Source organism: Paroedura picta, chromosome 5 (genome assembly GCF_049243985.1).
Source record: "Paroedura picta isolate Pp20150507F chromosome 5, Ppicta_v3.0, whole genome shotgun sequence".
NCBI classification, from domain to species: domain Eukaryota; kingdom Metazoa; phylum Chordata; class Lepidosauria; order Squamata; family Gekkonidae; genus Paroedura; species Paroedura picta.
Window position 1 is genome coordinate 11,800,261 of NC_135373.1, and position 19,340 is coordinate 11,819,600.

The 19,340-nt window shown below is 49.5% G+C and overlaps 2 protein-coding genes across 5 annotated transcripts in view; one reads left to right on the forward strand and one right to left on the reverse strand.

The window, feature by feature from the left end:
• LOC143837069 (E3 SUMO-protein ligase ZBED1-like) overlaps nt 1–8,689 on the reverse strand; it is a 42,612-nt gene extending 33,923 nt beyond the window's left edge. Inside the window, exons 1-2 of one of the 4 annotated variants that reach the window (XM_077336511.1) lie at nt 8,175–8,689; nt 648–801 (exon numbers count right to left, since the gene is read on the reverse strand). In XM_077336511.1, the coding sequence (XP_077192626.1) occupies nt 648–795 (148 nt within the window). In that variant the 5' untranslated portion in view covers nt 796–801; nt 8,175–8,689. Of the gene's footprint in view, nt 1–647; nt 802–8,075 lie in introns of those variants that run through there. The other 3 variants (XM_077336510.1, XR_013230900.1, XR_013230899.1) reach the window with 3 other exon arrangements.
• Nucleotides 8,690–12,270: 3,581 nt separating this feature from the next.
• Nucleotides 12,271–19,340, forward strand: part of NAPA (NSF attachment protein alpha) — a 75,715-nt gene continuing 68,645 nt past the window's right edge. Inside the window, exon 1 of the mRNA XM_077336513.1 lies at nt 12,271–12,497. Within this exon, the coding sequence (XP_077192628.1) occupies nt 12,394–12,497 (104 nt within the window). The 5' untranslated portion in view covers nt 12,271–12,393. The remainder of the gene's footprint in view (nt 12,498–19,340) is intronic.

Below are 19,340 nucleotides of genomic sequence, written 5' to 3' on the forward strand. Positions count from 1 at the left end.
AAGGGAAGGCCTTGACCACTGTGCCCTGTGGCTGCCCCCCCAGACGAACTGGCTGGCCCCTATGTGAGACAGGATGCTGGACTAGATGGACCCTCTCATTGATCTGATCCAGCAGGGTTCTGCTGATGTTCTTATCAGGAGAAGGCCTCAGCCTCTCTGCCTTGTTGTTGGCCCTCCAGAGGAACTAGCTGGCCCCTGCGTGAGACAGGATGCTGGACTAGATGGACCATCTCACTGGTCAGACCCAGCAGGGTTCTTCTAATTTTCTTATCAGGGGAAGGCCTCAGCCTCTTTGCCTTGCTGGCCCTCCAGAGGAACTGGCTGGCCCCTGTGTGAGACAGGATGTTGGACTAGATGGACCCAGCAGGGCTTTTCTTATATTCTTATCAGGAAAGGCCTCGGCCTCTCTGCTTTGTAGCTGGCCCTCCAAAGGAACTGGCTGGCCCCTGTGTAAGATGGGAGGCTGGACTAGATAGACCCTCCCTGGTCTGACCCAGCAGGGCTCTTCTTAAATTCTTATCAGGGGAAGGCCTTGGCTGGCCCCTATATGAGATAGGAAGCTGAGCTAAAGGCATGTCTCTTCTTAAACTACTGAAGTGAGTTTTCTGTCACCCAGCGTCTCTGCAGAAGGAAGAAAACTCCTATACCTTGTACTGGTTGGTAAGGCGATGTGAGGACAGGGAGAGCTTGCACTTCTATAATCTCTTCCTTGGGCTGTATGTCTCTGTCGTTATCTTCAAGCTTGACACATTTCTGCAGGAGATCTGTGACCCTTCTGGAACTCACATCTTCCATTGCGGTCTTCACAGGAGGTTTAGGGAGGAGAAACAGCAAATGATTAGAAGAAGCAACAGTCTCCTAAAAATATCAGTTCACTTCCTCCCCTTTCTTTTCTTTTGCATACCAGACTATGCCCTACAAAGAGCTACACAGGTAAATTACCTTCACTTCGGCACATAATTCCTTTGAAATTCTCCCGTTTCCTCACAGGAAATAGAGCAAATTTTGTCAGATTGGGCCCTTCGGGCAATAGAAATAAGGAGTCAGGAATAAGGCAGCTAAACTCTGAATTGTCTCAGAATTTCAAAAGGGTTTATAAGCTACAGAACACAGACAGAAACTGGAAAGGAGAAGTTGCATGGATTCTTATGCTGGAGTAACATTCTAAACTGCACTGTGGAAACACAGTTGAAAGCCAGGCTACGGCCTCTGGATCATGAAAGAAAGCTGAACAGATAGGTGGGAGTCAGCTTGGTGTTGCGGTGAAAATCAGCAACCTCTAATCTGGAGAACCGGGTTTGATTCCCTGCTCCTCCTCCACCTGCAGCCATCTGGGTGACCTTGGGCCAGTCACAGTTCTCTGAGGGCTATTCACACAAAGCTGTTCTCTCAAGAGCTTTCTCAGCCCACCTACCTCATGGTGTCTGTTGTGCAGAGAGCAAGGAAAAGGTGTTTGTAAGCTGTTTTGGGACTCCTTTGGGGAGTGAAAAGTGTGGTATAAAAAATCAGCTTTTCTTATACCTGCAAAGCCTCTAAACATGCTGTTTCTTGTTTCTCCCTCCCTCCCCCCATCCCGATTTGTCTTCAGTTATGTGCTGGTACACGCCTAGCCTCCCTCCATATATAGCTTCCTCCTACCCAAGGAGTGGCTACTCTTTTTTGTGACCATCCGGACTAGTTCATAAGCTGTATGGACAGTACAGTGGTACTGCAACAGCGGAAGTGCTCTGCTCCTAGTGAGCTAGCCAGAACACCTAACATCATTATTAGACATTTCAAACATAGCACTGACAAACCAAACTGTCTTGATGACAGCATAATTTTCCAGAAAGTAGAGAAGGGAACCAGGGGGTGTGCTATTTTACACTTGATTCTCATCAATAGGGAAGAATTGGTAGATGAGGTAGAAGCAGTTAGCACACTTGGTAGTAGCAACCATGTGATTTTGGAATGTGTAATTGTGGAAAAGAGAAAACCTTTACATCGTTGGATGTATATAAAACTGAAATTAATAGACTTAATAGACTTAAAGCTGAATTTAATAGACTTAAAGGTATGTTGGGTAGAGTCTTGTGGTCAGAAAGACTTAAAGAGATGGGAGTCTAAGTGGGCTGGGAGTTTCTTAAAAGTGAAATTGTGAAGGCTCAATCACAAACAATTTCCTTGAGAAGAAAAGTTGGAAGGAGCCTAAGGAAGCCAAGGTGGCTCCATAAGCAGCAGTCAAATGATTCAAGGAATAAAAAAGTCATTTAGGAAATAGAAGGAAGGCCTTAGTACCAATGATAGAATCATAGAATCATAGAGTTGGAAGGGGCCATATAGGCCATCTAGTCCAATCCCTGCTCAACGCAGGTTCAGCCCAAAGCATCCTAAAGCAGGGATAGTCAACCTGTGGTCCTCCAGATGTTCATGGACTACAATTCGTTTGCTGGCAGGGGCTCATGGGAATTGTAGTCCATGAACATCTGGAGGTCCACAGGCTGACTGCCCCTGTCCTAAAACATCCAAGAAAAGTGTGTATTCAACATTTGCTTGAAGACTGCCAGTGAGGGGGAACTCACCACCTCCTTAGGCAGCCTATTCCACTGCTGAACTACACTGACTGTGAACATTTTTTCCTGATATCTAGCCTATATCGTTGTACTTGTAGTTTAAACCCATTACTGCATGTCCTTTCCTCCGCAGCCAAAGGGAACAGCATCCTGCGCTCCTCCAAATGACACCCTTTTAAATACTTAAAGAGGGTTATCATGTCCCCTCTCAACCTCCTTTTCTCCAGGGTGAACATTCCCAAGTCCATCAACGTATCTTCATAGGGCTTGGTCACTTGGCCCCAGGTCATCCTCGTTGCTTGCCTCTGTACCCTTTCAATGTTTTCTATGTCCTTCTTGAAGTGAGGCCTCCAGAACTGCACACAGTACTCCAGGTGTGGTCTGACCAGTGCCGTACACAATGGGAATATAGAATCATAGAATCATAGAGTTGGAAGGGGCCATACAGGCCATCTAGTCCAACCTCCTGCTCAACGCAGGATCAGCCCTAAGCATCCTAAAGCATCCAAGAAAAGTGTGTATCCAACCTTTGCTTGAAGACTGCCAATGAGGGGGAGTTCACCACCTCCTTAGGCAGCCTATTCCACTGCTGAACTACTCTGTGAAATTTTTTTCCTGATATCTAGCCTATATCGTTGTGACATCTATGAATATGACATCTTGTGATTTTGATGTGATGCCCCTGTTGATACAGCCCAAAATGGCATTTGCCTTTTTTACCGCTGCATCACACTGCCTGCTCATGTTTAGTTTACAATCCACAAGTACCCCAAGGTCTCGTTCGCACACAGTGTTACCTAGAAGCGTATCCCCCATCCAGTAGGTATGCTTTTAATTTTTCTGACCCAGATGCAGAACTTTACACTTATCTTTATTAAATTGCATCTTGTTCTCATTTGCCCATTTTTCCATTGTGTTCAGATCTCGTTGAACTCTGTCTCTATCTTCTGGAGTATTTGCCAGTCCTCCCAATTTGGTGTCATCTGCAAACTTGATGAGTAGTCCTTCCACCCCCTCATCTAGATCATTAATAAATATGTTAAAAAGTACCGGGCCGAGCCCTGAGCCCTGAGGTATCCCTCTACTCACCACTCTCCAGTCTGATTAAACACCACTGGCAACAACTCTTTGAGTGAGGTTCTCTAACCAATTCCCTATCCACCTAACTATCTGAAAATCCAGATTGCAGTCCTTCAATTTATCCATCAGAACATCATGGTGAACCTTATCAAAAGCTTTACTAAAATCCAAGTAAACGACATCAACCGAATTTCCACGATCCAGCAAACCTGTTCCTTGGTCAAAAAAGGAAACCAGGTTGGTCTGACAGGATCTGTTGGAGACAAATCCATGCTGACTTCCTTGGATCACCAAATTGTCCTCCAGATGTTTGCAGATCGCTCCCTTTAATATCTGCTCCATTATCTTCCCCACAACAGAGGTCAGACTCACTGGTCTGTAGTTTCCCGGGTCATCCTTACTCCCTTTTTCGAAGATCGGAATAATGTTTACTCTCTTCCAGTCCTCCGGGACATCTCCAGTACTTAAAGAGGTCCCGAAGATGATGGACAAGGGTTTTGCAAGTTCTCCGGAAAGTTCTTTGAGCACTCTCGGGTACATTACTTCCAGGCCAGGGGATTTGAACTCATCCAGTGCAGCTAAATGCCTCTCAACAACCTCTCTGTCCATGTCAACCTGCCACCCAGACACTACCTCTTGACTACTGCCATCTCTAGATGTGTCTAAAACCTTTGACCATTGGGAAAAAACATGTAAAATAGGTGCTGAGCCTTTATGCTTTCTCTGCATCCTCCGTTAGAGTTTGTCCATCCACAGCCAACAGTGGGCCTATTGCCTCCTTTAACTTTTCCTCCTCACATAACTGAAAAATCTTTTCTTGTTTCAGTGGGCTTCCCTGGCCAATCTTAGCACACACTCAGCTTTGGCCTTTCTGATGATTGATCTACAGTGCCTTGTAACCTGTAGGTACTCTTCTTTAGAGCTCTGTCCTTCCCTCCATTTCCTGAACATTTTCCTTTTCTTTCTTAGTTCCTCTTAGTTCTCTGTTCATCCAAATAGGCTTCTTAGAGCTCCTGCACTGTTTTCGTCTTTCTGGGATAGTCACTGATTGAGCATGCAATAGCTCTTGTTTGAGTAGGGCCCACCCTTCACATGCTCCCTTCCCTTCCAGCATTCTCGTCCATGGTATGACACTCATCATGTCTCTGAGTTTATTAAAGTTTGCCCTACAAAAATCCAACATCTGTGTCTGGGTACAAGCTTCCTTGCCCACCCATCTATTCTATGAGGACATGGTCACTTCCCCCTAGGGTCCCCACCTCCTTCACCCCATCCACCAACTCTTGCCTGTTGGTCAGTATTAAGTCCAGTATGGCTGAACCTCTTGTGGGTTCATCAACCATTTGATAAATGAAATTGTCAGCCAGGCAGGTCAGAAAGTTGCATGACTTTATATAGCCATAATTTAACCATTCTTATAACCATCTTTAACACCGGGTCGCTTTTAAATAAAATGGTAAGGCCTTAGTGTGCGGAGAGTGGGCAGGGCCGGTCTGGGTGAGGGCCCAATCAAAAGGAAATCTTGTCATCAGGAAAGGCAAGATTTCAAGCAAGTCGGGTGAGGGCCCAATTGGAATTGGGCCCTCACCAGGACAGTCCAGAAAGTGACAGGGTATAGAGTATAGAAGGGCCACAGCATGAGTATAGAAGGAGGCCTTCTCCCCAGGCCCAGAAGCACACCTGGGTCCTAGAAGTCCCGCGGATGTGCTTCTAGGCCCGGCGGGAAGGCCTGGCCACCGCTGCGGGGAGAAGGAGGCCTTTCTAGCCCCCCCTTTCTAGCGCCCATTGTATTTAAAAGCACAACGGGGCTTATATGTAGTCTTTAACCACTCCTGTGGAGCGGATTAAATAAAAGGGTAAGGGCTGTGTGGGAGGAGTTAGGGCGGGCCCTGTCCGGGATAAAAACTTGGAGGGCCCAATTTGGGGCCTCTGAGTGTCCATCCAGGGCCGAGTAGCCAATGGGGAGCTGCACGGAGCGCGGCTCCCCATTGGCTGCTCCACGCGGCCGCGGACTAACCGCACAGACTGAACTGGCAGCCCACGCAGTGAGTCCTCCGCCCGGGGTGCTCCTCCTCCTGGGGTGGGAGGGCGCCTCTCCGGCTTCTCCTGTCCGCTGGAGCGGCCTGGAGAAGCCTCGGCCATGCTCTGGGGTGGGGGGACCGATCTCCGGCTGTTCCCCCCCAGAAGCCTTTGCCCTGCGTAGGCTTCCCCGGCCACTGGGGCCTAGCGCAGTGGTCCCCAACCTTTATTAGGCTGGGCACCAGCAGGGCATTGGGCCGCGCCTGCGCGGGCCACGCCCACGCATCAAGCCGCGCCCGCAGCCCAGCCCTGATTCCCTCTCCCCGCCCTCCCCACAGTAAGAAGCTTCCCGGGCCGCAAGCTTGTGGCCTGGGAAGTTTTTTACTGCGGGGGGGGGGGCGGGGAGAGGGAGCCGCGGCCCGGCGCCATGGCCTTTGCGGCCCGGCGCCGGGCCACGGCCCGCAGGTTGGGGACCACTGGCCTAGCGCCCATTTTATTTAGATATATAATGGGCTTTATTTCTAGTATAACCATAATGTAACTATTGCCATGAATGACAATGCTTTATGACAATGCCTTATGCTGTGTCTAATAGGCATATCTGATGAGAAGCTCCGGGAACATTCTATAAAAAACTGCATAGCCTTTACATCGCTGCTGCCTGTGGATTGGGTAGACAAGTAGGAGACCAGAGATACACATGGAGGAGTCAGCACGTGCATGCATTCAAGGATGGCCAAGTCCACTTTCAGGGAGGGAGTTGCAAAGTTTTTACCAGTGTCACTGAAAACATGGAAACCTGCAGAATTTTGCACTGGGCAGCATGCGGGGGTGCCCTATAAAACAGGCATGTCATCATCTTCTACAGGGGTCCCTAACCTTTTTGAGTCTGTGGGCATGTTTGGAACATGGGTGGGGGGAGGGTGACTGCCACCAGAAAATTGGCTTCCCCACAAGGCCAAGACAAACCCTCATGCCTCCTGGGAAGGAAAGCCTGATGGGGGAATAGAACCACACACTGATGAAGGAAAAACCCAGCTGCTCCTCAGCCCACCTGATCCTCCAGTGGAAAACCCTTTCATTTGAAGGAAGACACCAATAACCTGCCTTGCAGTGGCTCTGCCCACTTTTTGAAGAGGTTGGCAAGTGCCCACAAAAGGAGCAGAGCACATGGCTTCCGTGGGCAGCATGTTGGGGAACCTTGTGGTTGTTTTCAAGTAGCCACCCCTGCAAATCTAGCAACACATTATGACAAGTTCTTACCTAAACGTTAGTCCTCATTCAGCAGGGGATAGTCTCAGCTAACTCCCCTTTGGCTTTCTGTCAATCAATTTATGCTTGCAGCCAGTTAACTGTACAGCCTTTCATGTTCATCAGCCAATTACACTTATGTGCACCTTTTAACCAGTTGCTGCAATACTAACCAGAGAATCCTATAATCAAGACTGTCACCCCCCTTTACCCCCCCCCCCCTACAGGGAATCCATCTGCTTGGTTTCTCTGAGTACCTTGAGAGTTCTGTTATCTGTTTTTCACAGACAATGGAAATAAACAAGGTTGTGAGTTTTTGTTTGCCGGAGCAGTTTTAAGCAAGCCATGCTGGTTTTAAATTTGATCAAAAATCAAAAGAGGACTACAGTAATTGGCAGTACCCACACCTTTTCCTAAGGCACTGACTCAGCCTAGGCTAGGCAGGGTTTTCTTTGTCTAAAGGCTTCCATATTTTCTTCCCCCCCCCCAACAAAAACAAAACAAAACACATAGCCTCTTCCACAAGGCAAGTGCCTTACCTGGCATCACTTGTTTATTTTTTTCAAATGTGCATGTAATAAGTTTAAAGCTCTCCTTTTACACATGACCAAAGCAGTCTTCCTGGGGAGCCCTGGGGCCATGTAGTGACATCTTGCTGCCAAGTCTTTCCCTTCCCTTCCTCAGAGAGTCCAGCATCAGGGATGCCACAAGCATTTGTTCTGTTTTCAAAATTCTTTGCAATTTTTTTAAAATCAGTCTTGTGATACACACAGACAGAGAAAGAGAGGAAGGGCAAATGCTGGTCGGACGTGGCTTTCCCTGTCCCTGATCTGTGGGACGCCTTCAAGCCCCATTGTGCCAAAGGCCTTACGGAGGAGGCCGTGAGAGGATGGAGAGAAGAGGCAACCGCCCACCCCTCAATGGCATTGGGGGCAACAGGAGCAGAGGGGGCCGGGAACCCCCACCCCCGGGGGTCCCCGCGCAAGGCCTGCCGCACCCAGAGCTCCCCGGCCGCGTGGGCAGGTGCCTTCCCGGCGTCGCCCGCGTTCGGCTGCATCCCTCCGGCTGTGTTTGTCCGGAGGGAGCGTGCAGGTGCCAGGAAGGGCCTGCCCTGCTCCGAGCGCTGCGGGCGGGCGGGGGGCGAGGGGCGGACCGACCGACCGACCGACCTACCTATGCGGTCCTTTGTTACCGTGAGCGCGGCATCGCCCCGGCCGATCTGGCCTCGCAGCTCCGGGGGGGTGGGTGCGGGGGCTGGATTTGGAGGCTAACCTTTCCTCGGGAAGCGATCCCTCTCCCAGGGCTCCTCCGCCAACTGCGCAGCGGGAGGGGCGGCGGCCTTCCCGAGGACGAGGCGGCACGTGGGGGGGGGCGTTCGGGGTGGGGGTTCTTCAATAAATGCAACGCCTTCAACGCGGCCCACGGCGTCCACCGCTTTGGGGTTTTTTACAGCGGCTTGCCTCGGTTTCTTTTGTTCGGGCCAAGGGAGCGAAACGGGAGGGGAGGGAGGTCTCCGAGCGAGGAGAGGGCAGCCCATGGCAGGTGCAAGGGCCGGCGAGGCAGGTCGGTCCTCCCTCCCCGAAGGGCCGCTGGCTGGCCTGGTAATGTCTTCAATTACCATTAATCTTCTTTAAGAACTGGGCTGAGTGTGTGTGCATCTTTGCATGAAGAAGAAGAGTTGGTTCTTATAAGCCACTCTTCCCTACCCGAAGGAGGCTCAAAGCGGCTTACAGTCGCCTTCCCATTCCTCTTCCCATTCCCATTCCCACAACAGAGGTGGGTGAGGCTGAGAGAGCGCTGACATCACTGCCCGGTCAGAACAGTTTTATCAGTGCCGTGGCGAGCCCAAGGTCACCCAGCTGGCTGCATGTGGGAGAGCGCAGAATCGAACCCAGCATGCCAGATTAGAAGTCCGCACTCCTAACCACTACACCAAGAAGGTTTCCACTTCTGGGGCATTCCAGGAGGTTTGGGGCGGGGCCCAGGAAAGGCGGAGTTGGCAGAGGAGAGAGAGCTCATCTGGCAAGTGATATCTCTAGGCCAGCGTCCAAGGCGAACTGATCTCCTCCAGCCTGAAGATTGGTCATAAATCTGTGAGAACTCCAGGCCCCACCTGGAGTTTGGCAACATGGGACTCGCAGAGACAGCAGGGAGGACGGCCCTATTTATTAAATTATTTACCATGTAGGTCATTTGTAGTGTAGCTTTCTCACAAGAACTCCCAAGTGGATTATGCACATGGACAGTTTCCCCACATACAAACTAACACTTTTGAAACACTCTTCAGCTGGGTTTTACTGTGTGGATTGGCAACGATCACTGATTGAAACAGCATTATTTAGCAGGTGGGAAAACATCTGGAGGGGTGGCCAAACTGGCTCTCCAGATATAGATGGACTACAATTCCCATGAGCCCCTGACAGAATGTGCTGGCCGGGGTTTGTGGAAATTATAGTCCATTAACATCTGGAGAGCTACAGTTTGGCCATCACCGGGACATTTAGTAACCCTGGCATAAGGATTTTAGATGTCTGTAACTGAAGAACTGAAGCATAGTGTGACTGTTCACATGACACATAAGTGGTACAGAAACCCATAAATCCTATTGACACTAAGACACAGTTAGACCACAGCCCTTTATCATTTATCCAAGTTTGCCAACCCATTTTGTACAGGGCACCACTGTTACCTGCACAGAAAAGGCCTCCGGAATAGTTCAGTTTTGCATAGTTTGAGGAAACCTGGAGGAATGAGGTGCCAGTTAAGAGCCAGGCCCTGATGGAACTGTCAACATTTTACAGGGCTTGGCAAATGCCATTCTTCCACCAGGCATATGGCTGGGATAGGGATGCCAGCTTCTAGGTAGGACCTGTGAACCCCTAGAATTACAACTAATCTCTGGGCAACAGAGAACAGTTCTGTAGAAAATAGCCATTTAGAAGGTGGGCTCTGTGATGTTATACCCCAAACCCTGCCCTCTGCAGGCTCCACCCCCAAAGTCTCCAGGTTTTTCTCAACCTGGAGCTGGCAACCCTAGCTGAAATCATGGTGCACTAGAAATAGACTGTCCATCCTGCCCCCCACTCTTGCATTCTATACTGCACTCAGGGTTAACTAGTGGAGGATGTTCAGGCAGGTAGGAGAAGGTGGGATTGGTTTTAAATTGTGTTTTAAACTGTGCTTTTATTGTTGCTACTTGGCGGTCTAAAAATCTAATAGATAAAGAGAGTGGGAGTTATACCCTTCTTGTAAAAACAACAGTCAGGAAATCTTAACAGCACCCTAAGTGGCATATTCCCAGCCAAAGGATGTTAAATCTTTTAACAAAAGCTCTGAGAATCCTCACTGTAATACTGGTGGCCTTAGGAAGATAGCGGATTCTTGGACTTAAATGGTAGATAGCTTGGAAAACTTCCTCAGCATCCGTGGCAGTGCTGTCCTTCTCATAGATGTGAGTCAGCCAGAGAACCAGTGTTCCAGGTCATGGATGCTGCTGCCCCTTTCCCTTTTGGGCATAACTCAAAGTGCACACGACACGCCTTACAGGAGGGGTGGTTGAACTGTGGCTTTTCAGGTGTCCATGGACTACAATTCCCATGAGCCCCTGCCAGTTTGACCACCCTGCCTTCCAGCAACTCTCCATGAGTAGTCTCTACAATGGCAAGCAAGAAAGGCCATTGTCTTGCATCAGTCTCAGATATTGTGTGTATCTGTAGACTGGAGCTGTGAGTCACAAAACACCCCCCCCCCCCCGGTCACATGTTAGCCTTGAAGGTACTCCTGGGCTCCAGCTCTTTTCTGCTTCTAGGGACAGACTAACCTGGCTACCCATCTTGATCTACCTCCCTGCAAGGCACCACATTTCTGTCTAGAGTAGGAATCCATCAACCTTGTGATGTGAGGACTGATGGACTCCCAATCTAGCTGGATCTGAAGAAGTGAGCCATGACTCATGAAAGTTCCTCCCTGGCCACCAATTTTGCTAGTCTTGAAGGTGCTCCTGGACTCTTTCTCTTATCCTGCTACAGATAAATGAACACAGCAACCCATCTTGATCTAGGATGAAGGAGTATGATTGGTCACTAAAAGACCCTTTGTCTTTATGGTTGCCAGATCTCTACCCTTAACCACTCATGGAATGGGTGGATTGCCAGGTTGGGAAACCTCTGGAGATTTGGAGACGGAGCCTGGGGAGGCCAGGGACCATGCCACAGAGTTAACCCTCCAGAGTATTCATTTTCTCCAAGGGAACTGATCTCTATACCATGGAGATGAGCTGTGATTCCAGGGGATCTCCAAGTCCTACCTGGAGGTCGGCTTCCCAACTATTCTCTGCAGAGAAAAACCACTTTGAATCATTCAGCTTTACATTGTTTGTGGAAAGCAGGAGAGTGGGGCCTTTCCTGCCCTAATGAAGGCCATTCCATAGGGTAGGAGCCACAAGGGAGAAAACACAACTACCTGCAGTTGTTGATCTTGTGCTGTTACAGGCTGGTGCCTGCAGGTTGTTGTTGTTAGTTGCAAAGTCGTGTCTGACCCATCGCAACCCCATGGATCCTCCAGGCCTCCTGTCCTCTACCATTCCCCGGAGTCCATTTAAGTTTGCACCGACTGCTTCAGTGACTCCATCCAGCCACCTCATTCTCTGTTGTCCCCTTCTTCTTTTGCCTTCAATCGCTCCCAGCATTAAGCTCTTCTCCAGGGAGTCCTTCCTTCTCATGAGGGGCCAAAGTATTTGTGCCTGCAGGAGCCCCTGATAACTTGAGTGTTATCATGGCAGAGCTTAGGGAGAGAGGCAGTCCTGCAAGTAAGAGGGACCAAAGGAGGTTTGCCAGGAATGTTTGGGCCTCTGGTGGAGGATAGGGGGTAGGGTTGCCAGATCCAAGTTGGGGAACACCTGGAGATGGTGGACCCTGGGGAGGACAGGAACCTCAGTGGGGCACCATGCCAGAGTCCACCACCTTCCCAAACATCCCTTTTCTCCAGGGGTGCTGATCTGGTGACAAAGTGCAACACTGATGGAGTCTCCAGGCGCCACCTTTAGGTTGGCAACCCCCTTATAACATTTGCATCACTTCCATTTTTAGATGGTGTTTTGTTTTATTAAACTCTACAAAAAAGGGGGAGAGCCCAAACTGTATCCAAATGATTTATTGATTTTTTTTTTTTTACTATCTACTCTGCAGGGGTGGGACGCCGCAGTGCCCGCTCTTCTCCCGAGCAGAGCTGCCCTCTACGGAAGAGACCGGTTGTCATTCCGGGAGATCCCCAGGGTGCGCCTGGGGATTGGCAACCCTTCCGCTCGGCTGCCACGTGATCCAGCTCGATGAGTCAGCGTGCCGAAGGTCACGTGACACGGGAGGCGCATCACGTGGCGGGGCCGGCGTGAGCGCGGTGACGTTAGGCGGCGGCTTACTCCGGGCGAGGAAGCGAGGCAATCGGCTGCGTCGTATTTCCCTCCGCTTTTTTTGCGGCCTCGGCGGAGGCGGCTATGGCCATGGACACGAGCGGCAAGGAGAAGGAGGCGCTGCAGCTGCTGGCCGAGGCCGACAAGAAAGTGCGCGGTTCCCAGGGCTTCTTCTCGGGCCTCTTCGGGTGAGCTCAGCGGGGAGGGGCCTCGCGACAACAGCCCTGCCCGGGAGGCCGGATAGGCTGAGCGGCGCGCGTGCGTGAGCACGGGGGGGGGGGGGGGGAGGACAGAAAAATAAATAAAACGTCGCCTAGCGTGCTTAGCTGGGCCAGTAGGGATTTGTATCAGACCCGACCGGGGTGGCCAAACTTGGCTCTTCAGATGTCCAGGGACTACAATTCCCGTGAGGACCTGCTAAATATGTTTTAAATTCTCACAATCGGCCTTTAAGAATCCTAGCCTGTGAGTGGCAGGGGTTCATAGGGATTGTAGTCCATGGACATCTGAAAAGCCCCTGTTTGGCTACCTCTGGACTACAGTTACAATGAGCTCCTGCCACTCCCAGGCTAGGATTATTTTATGGGCAATATTAGGATGCCATGAGTCATCTAAAATGGAGAAGGACAAACATTTAAAGAATAAATAATATATGAACATCTGAAGAGCCACAGCTTGGCCACCTCTGCTCTAGCCTGTCAATCCTGTTTGGCTTTTGATAAGCAAGGGGGTTGTTTGTGTGTGTAGGAGCCCTGAAGGGGACCTTTTGATGGTGACTGGGTCAGCCTGCAGGAGCGCTGCCAGAATTCAGTCCTCCTTGATGATCTTAAAGGTGCAGCTGGCCTTGATTCTAGCTGAATAGGAGAGAGGCTGGTGGTATGATGCTAAATTTTATTTATACAGGGACTTATGTCCTGCACCTTCCCTTGGAGGTTGCAGAATGTGCCACAACAATGCAGAATAAAATAATCTAAAATATATTTTAAAAAATAATTAAAATATATCCCTCCCACTCTGATCTAATAACAAAGGAAACTAGATATCAGAGCGTGGATAGGTATGTTTTCACCAGGCACTGAAAACCATATAATGTAGGTGTCTGGCGAGTCACCAGATAGAGATTGTTCCTAAGTCTGGGGGCCACCCCCAGAAAAGGCCCTTCTGCATATAACCACATCTTGGTCAGATAGGGATGAAGCTACAAGAAGTTTCTCACCTTGAGATCTTAATAAACCAAATCCTGTTTCTTAATTCTCAGGTCCCCCCTCGCCATATTTCCCCTCTCTAATCAAGTTGATTGCAATATGAGCTGGCTTAAACAGGTACAGTGAGGCTGAACTGTGCAGGGCATGCTGGGTAGAGGAGGGCCACCTGGAAGTGGTCTAATCAAATTAATTGCAATATGCATAGTACCTTTTGCAAGCATTCTTCATAATGTCTCTCCTACCTGGGATAGAAGGGATAAGTGAATAAATTATAAGTAAATAAATAAATTATTACTGTAATGATGATGATGATGATTTTTTGCCTGCTAGTGATGAAGCATTGAATCAAACTCTTCTAAAGAAGTTGGCAGGTGCAGTGCTGCTTGGGATGGCGCTGTAAGGATGGTGGGTGAGATGGCTCTGAACAAGTTGGTGGTGGACTGGGTGGGATTCTGATGAGGCTCAGTGAAAGGAGGGTCCGAAGGGGGTGGAGGAAACAGAGCCATCTATGGGACTGAGTGGAAGAAAGGAGCCCTGGAGATATCCCAAGAGTTTGGGTAAGGGGTGAAACAGTCTGAACACATGGCTAAGCTGGTGGGAGGGGGCTTGGAAGCTAAAGGGTGATTGTAAGGATGGAAGTGGCAGATGGAAGTCAAAGGAAGAGGTGGAGGAGCTTTTCAAGGAGCAGAGCGGTGTTCAGCAAGGAGACAGGCTGGGGGTGGGCATGGTAGGCCAACTGTGCAGGGCATGCCTAGAGCCACCTGGAAGTCACAGAACTGCCTAGAAGAGGAGTTGGTTCTTATATGCTGCTTTTCCCTCCCTGAAAGAGTCTCAAAGCGGCTTACAGTCACCTTTCCTTTCCTCACTGGCAGTCTTCAAGCAAAGGTTGGATACACACTTTTCTTGGATGCTTTAGGATGCTTAGGGCTAATCCTGCGTTAAGCAAGGGGTTGGACTAGATGGCCTGTATGGCCCCTTCCAACTCTATGATTCTCTCCCCATATCAGACAGCCTGTGAGGGAGGTGAGGCTGAGAGAGCCCTGGTATCACTGCTCAGTCAGAACAGCTTTATCAGTGTCTTGGTGAGCCCAAGGTCACCCAGCTGGCTGCATGTGGGGGAGTGCGGAATCAAACCTGGCCCACTAGATTAGAAGTCCACACTGCTAATCACTATATCAAAGTGTATAAAGAAGAGGAGAGTCTCTTGGAAGGGTTGTCTGGTTCCAATAAATGCTGAGTAAAGCTCTTGGGGAGTAGGCCTACGTGCTGGGTTTTGGCTGTTACAGCGAGCCAAGTTTGGAAAGGGTGTCTTTGTAGGGGAGGGAAAATGATGTAAGCAAGCTGGTGTGGAAACTGCTGGTGATCCAGTGCAAAGCATGATAAGGCTGTAGAGTTGAGTGGCTGGAGGAAGTTCTGATTGCTCCTCTGTTAGGGTGTGTGAGACCTAATGCCAAGCAATCCCTGTGATTTATGGCTATTGTATTTTATAATTAACAAAATTACAAATGGTCCTTACTCATTACATAAAAAACCCCAACAGGTGTTAATGTGATTCTATGCCATCACCTTTAGAAACATGCTATCTTTGTGAAAGAGCCTCTTGTGGCGCAGAGTGGTAAGGCAGCGACATGCTGTCTGAATCTGTCTGCCCATGAGGTTGGGAGTTCAATCCCAGCAGCCGGCTCAAGGTTGACTCAGCCTTCCATCCTTCCGAGGTCGGTAAAATGAGTACCCAGCTTGCTGGGGGGTAAACGGTAATGACTGGGGAAGGCACTGGCAAACCACCCCATATTGAGTCTGCCATGAAAACGCTAGAGGGCATCACCCCAAGGGTCAGACATGACTCGGTGCTTGCACAGGGGATACCTTTACCTTTACCTTTTTATCTTTGTGAAATTGTAGAACTTTTGTAAGTAAGCTGACGGTCGTTTAGATGTTAGCTCATTCTGTATTTGCTCTTTCTCAGAAGTTATTCATAGATCTTCCTCAGAAATTATCTCCCTCTTATTTCAATGTCATAGAATCATAGAGTTGGAAGGAGCCATACAGGCCATCTAGTCCAACCTCCTGCTCAATGCAGGATTAGCGAACCCCCTGCTCAATGAAAATCCAACATCCACATCTGGCTACAAGCTTCCTTGGCTCCCCATCTCAAAAGGAATTCTATGAGGACATGGTCACTTCCCCCTAGGGTCCCCACCTCATCCACCAACTCTTGCCTGTTGGTCAGTATTAAGTCCAGTATGGCTGAACCTCTTGTGGGTTCATCTACCATTTGATAAATGAAATTGTCAGCCAGGCAGGACAGAAAGCTCTTCCTTTTTATTGCCCATGCTTCGGGCGTTAGTATAAAGAGATCTGAATCCTTTTACTTTTGGTTCCCTATGAGCTGGCCTTGCCGGTTGGGCTGCCTCCGATCGTTTTCCTTCCATACACTCCCTATGTTGATCATCTCCTTCCCCTAGTGGCTTCAGTTTAAAGCTCTCCTGATGAATCTCCCCAAGTTCCTGCCAAACACATTCTTCCCCAGCTTTGATAAGTGCAGTCCATCAGGTGCTAGTCGGCCTTCTTCAAGAAAGCCTATCACATGGTCCCAGAAACCAAATCTCTCCTGCCGGCACCAACTACGCAGCCACTGATTCACCTCCATTATCTTCCTCTCCCGACACATTCCTCTTCCCTTGACAGGCAAGATTGAAGAGAATACCACTTGTGCCCCCATTTGCTTGAGCTTCCTCCCCAGATCTTGATAGTCTTTTTTAATAGGAGCGATGGTATTCAGGGACATGTCATTTGTTCCCACATGGACCATCACAAATGGGTAGCGATCTGTAACTTTGAGGAGTTTGGGCAGCCGTTCTGAAACGTCTTTAATTTTCGCCCGTGGCAAGCAACACACCTCTCGGGTTAGGGGGTCGGGCCCAGCCACATGGCGATCCATTCCTCTTAGCAGGGAGTCTCCAATTACCAGTACTCTCCTTTTTTTTTTCTTCTCAACTCCATTTCCTTCTATCTCTGTGGCCTCTTCCCTTTGTCTTAGACTTTGTTTTGGGACCTCTTCCCTCGTTGACCCTTGCACCTCCTCTGCAAGGGCCTGAAATCTATTCTGGAGCTCCAAAGGCCCCGAGAACTATCTCGCTCTATGCCGTTGAGTCTTTTTTCGAACTGTCTGTAGAGGCTCCGTAATGAGGTCAATCTCCTTATCCTCTTCAGGACTGGTTGTATCCTCTGTATTCCGAGTTGCATGGCTCTGGTCTATGAACTCCTCCCTTTTCTTATTTTGGGTCGTAATAATGCTGTCTTCTAATCCCCTAATCCTTTCCTCCAAAAGTCTTACCAGCTTACACTTGGAGCAGATGTAGTCCATCTTGTCTTCTGGGAGGAAGGCAATCATATTACACTCACTGCAGATGGTGGGATGAGTGTCCTGGAGGTCCATTGTAACTTCTAGGCAGTGCAAGTACTGAGTTGAATGGATTGTCAAATATTATGAAGGATCAAAATACAGAATCTATTTTTACAGACTTGGAACCCTTTACTAAAGGAACTAATTCATCCTGGAATAGTCTCGGCAGCCTTTAAATTATACATTTAGAGGTGGTAATGATAGATTTGAAATAATTTTTTCTTTTTTTCATTCTGCATAGACTTAAGCTGTTATTCTTTCTTAAAAACTGACGCACCACCAATGTTTTATTAAAGATAAAACATTGAAGACTTGGGTGGGCAGTCTTAACTAGGTTTTTGATATTATATACATTTCCTGCTTACTGTATTCATATATATTAGTGGACAAGTTGCTGAGGTCAATCAGGGCGACCCCTTGCCCCCTTGATCCCTGCCTTTCCTGGCTCCTCAACGGATGCGGCCAGGGGATAGGAGGCCAGCTCAGAGACATCATCAACTCCTCTCTAAGTTCGGGGGAGTTTCCTGAGCGGCTAAAGGGGGCAGTGGTTTGCCCTCTCCTAAAAAAATCAACGCTGGACCCGCAGGACCCTGCCAGCTACCTCCCAGTATCGCATCTGGCGTTCCTGGGCAAGGTGGTGGAGAGGGCTGCGGCTGACCAGCTCTCGGCATTCTTGGAGGAAACTTCGACACTCGATCCATATCAGTCGGGCTTCCGTCCTGGCCACGGGGTGGAGACGGTGTTGGCCGCCCTTTTGGATGATCTCCGTCGCCAGCTGGACAGAGGCGGGTCGGCCGTGTTGGTCCTTTTGGATCTATCGGCGGCCTTTGACATCGTGGATTACGACCTTCTGATCCATTGCCTCGCCGGTACGGGGATACAGAGCACAGCCTTGCGCTGGATACGCTCCTTTCTCCAGAACCGGACCCAGAGGGTTGCGGTGGGGGAAGAGTTCTTGCGTCCCTACGGACTCCCCTGTGGGGTACCGCAGGGCGCAGTCCTCTCCCCCACGTTATTCAACATCTTTCTGCGCCCTCTGGCCCAACTGGTACAGAGCTTTGGGCTGGGTTGCCACCAGTACGCTGATGACACCCAGCTCTATCTCCTCATGGACGGCCGCCCAGACTCCCCCCTGGAACCATTCGCCAGATCTTTGGAAGCAGTGACTGAATGGTTCGAGCAGAGTCGCCTGAAACAACCCCACCAAAACGGAGGTCCTGTGGCTGGAAGGCAGAGGGCAGGACCAGGCAGAGCGCTTACCCACCCTGGCAGGAACGCAACTTACTATCGCGCCCCAGGCCAGGAATTTGGGGGTGACCATTGATACCTCCCTGACTATGGAGGCTCAGGTCAAGAGAGTAGCGGGTCAGGTGTTTTTCTATCTTCGCCAGGCCCGACTACTAGCGCCCTACCTGTCCCCTGACCACTTGGCTACAGTGATCCATGCAACAGTCACCTCCAGAATAGATTTCTGTAAGTCGCTCTACGCCGGCCTACCTTTGTCTCTGATCCAGAAACTCCAGCTAGTGCAAAACGCAGCTGCTCGGGTCCTCACTGGTACACCTTGGAGGGCCCACATCCAGCCTGTGCTGAGGCAGCTGCATTGGTTGCCAATTGCTGCCCGGATCAGGTTCAAGGTTCTGGTTTTGACCTTTAAGGCTATACGTGGGTTGGGACCCACATACCTGAGGGACCGCCTACCGCCCTATACCCCCTGCAGGGCTTTACGCACAGCGGGGGGAAATCTCCTGATCATTCCTGGCCCTAGAGAAGCGTACCTGGCCTCAACCAGGGCGAGGGCCTTTTCGGTCCTGGCCCCTACCTGGTGGAACGAGCTCCCGGGTGAGCTGCGGGCCCTGCAGGATTTACCAGCTTTCTGCAGGGCCTGCAAGACGGAGCTCTTCCGCCAGGTTTTTGGTTGAGGCCGGGGTCAGCGAATGAGTGCCAACATTCCCCCCCCCCAGACCTAGCATCTCCTCCCCACCCTCCCTGCCGCTCTGATAGCAGGGGTGGGAATAATAAGTTCCGCCATGTTGGGATTGTTTTAAAGTCTTTTAATGGGTATTTTAATGGGGATAGGACTGCTGTGACTCGCCACGAGCCTACGGGGAGTGGTGGGATATAAATCCAATTATTATTAATAATAATAATAATAGTATATAACTGGATTTAGCTATGAAAATTTATATTGTCTTGTTTCTTGATTGATTCAATGTAACGTGAAATATTTTGAAATGAAGGAAATTTTTTTTTGTTGTATTATTTTTATTTTTGTTGTATATAAGTGCTTGCAAAAAGAAAGAGAAAAAGAAACAGCCAGCTGAGCAAGTAATTATTGATACATGTAAAGGTATAGTCTGTTATCTTAAAGAAGAGAGAGAAAAAAGAAAAAATAGCCAAGTAATTAATATAAGGGTACA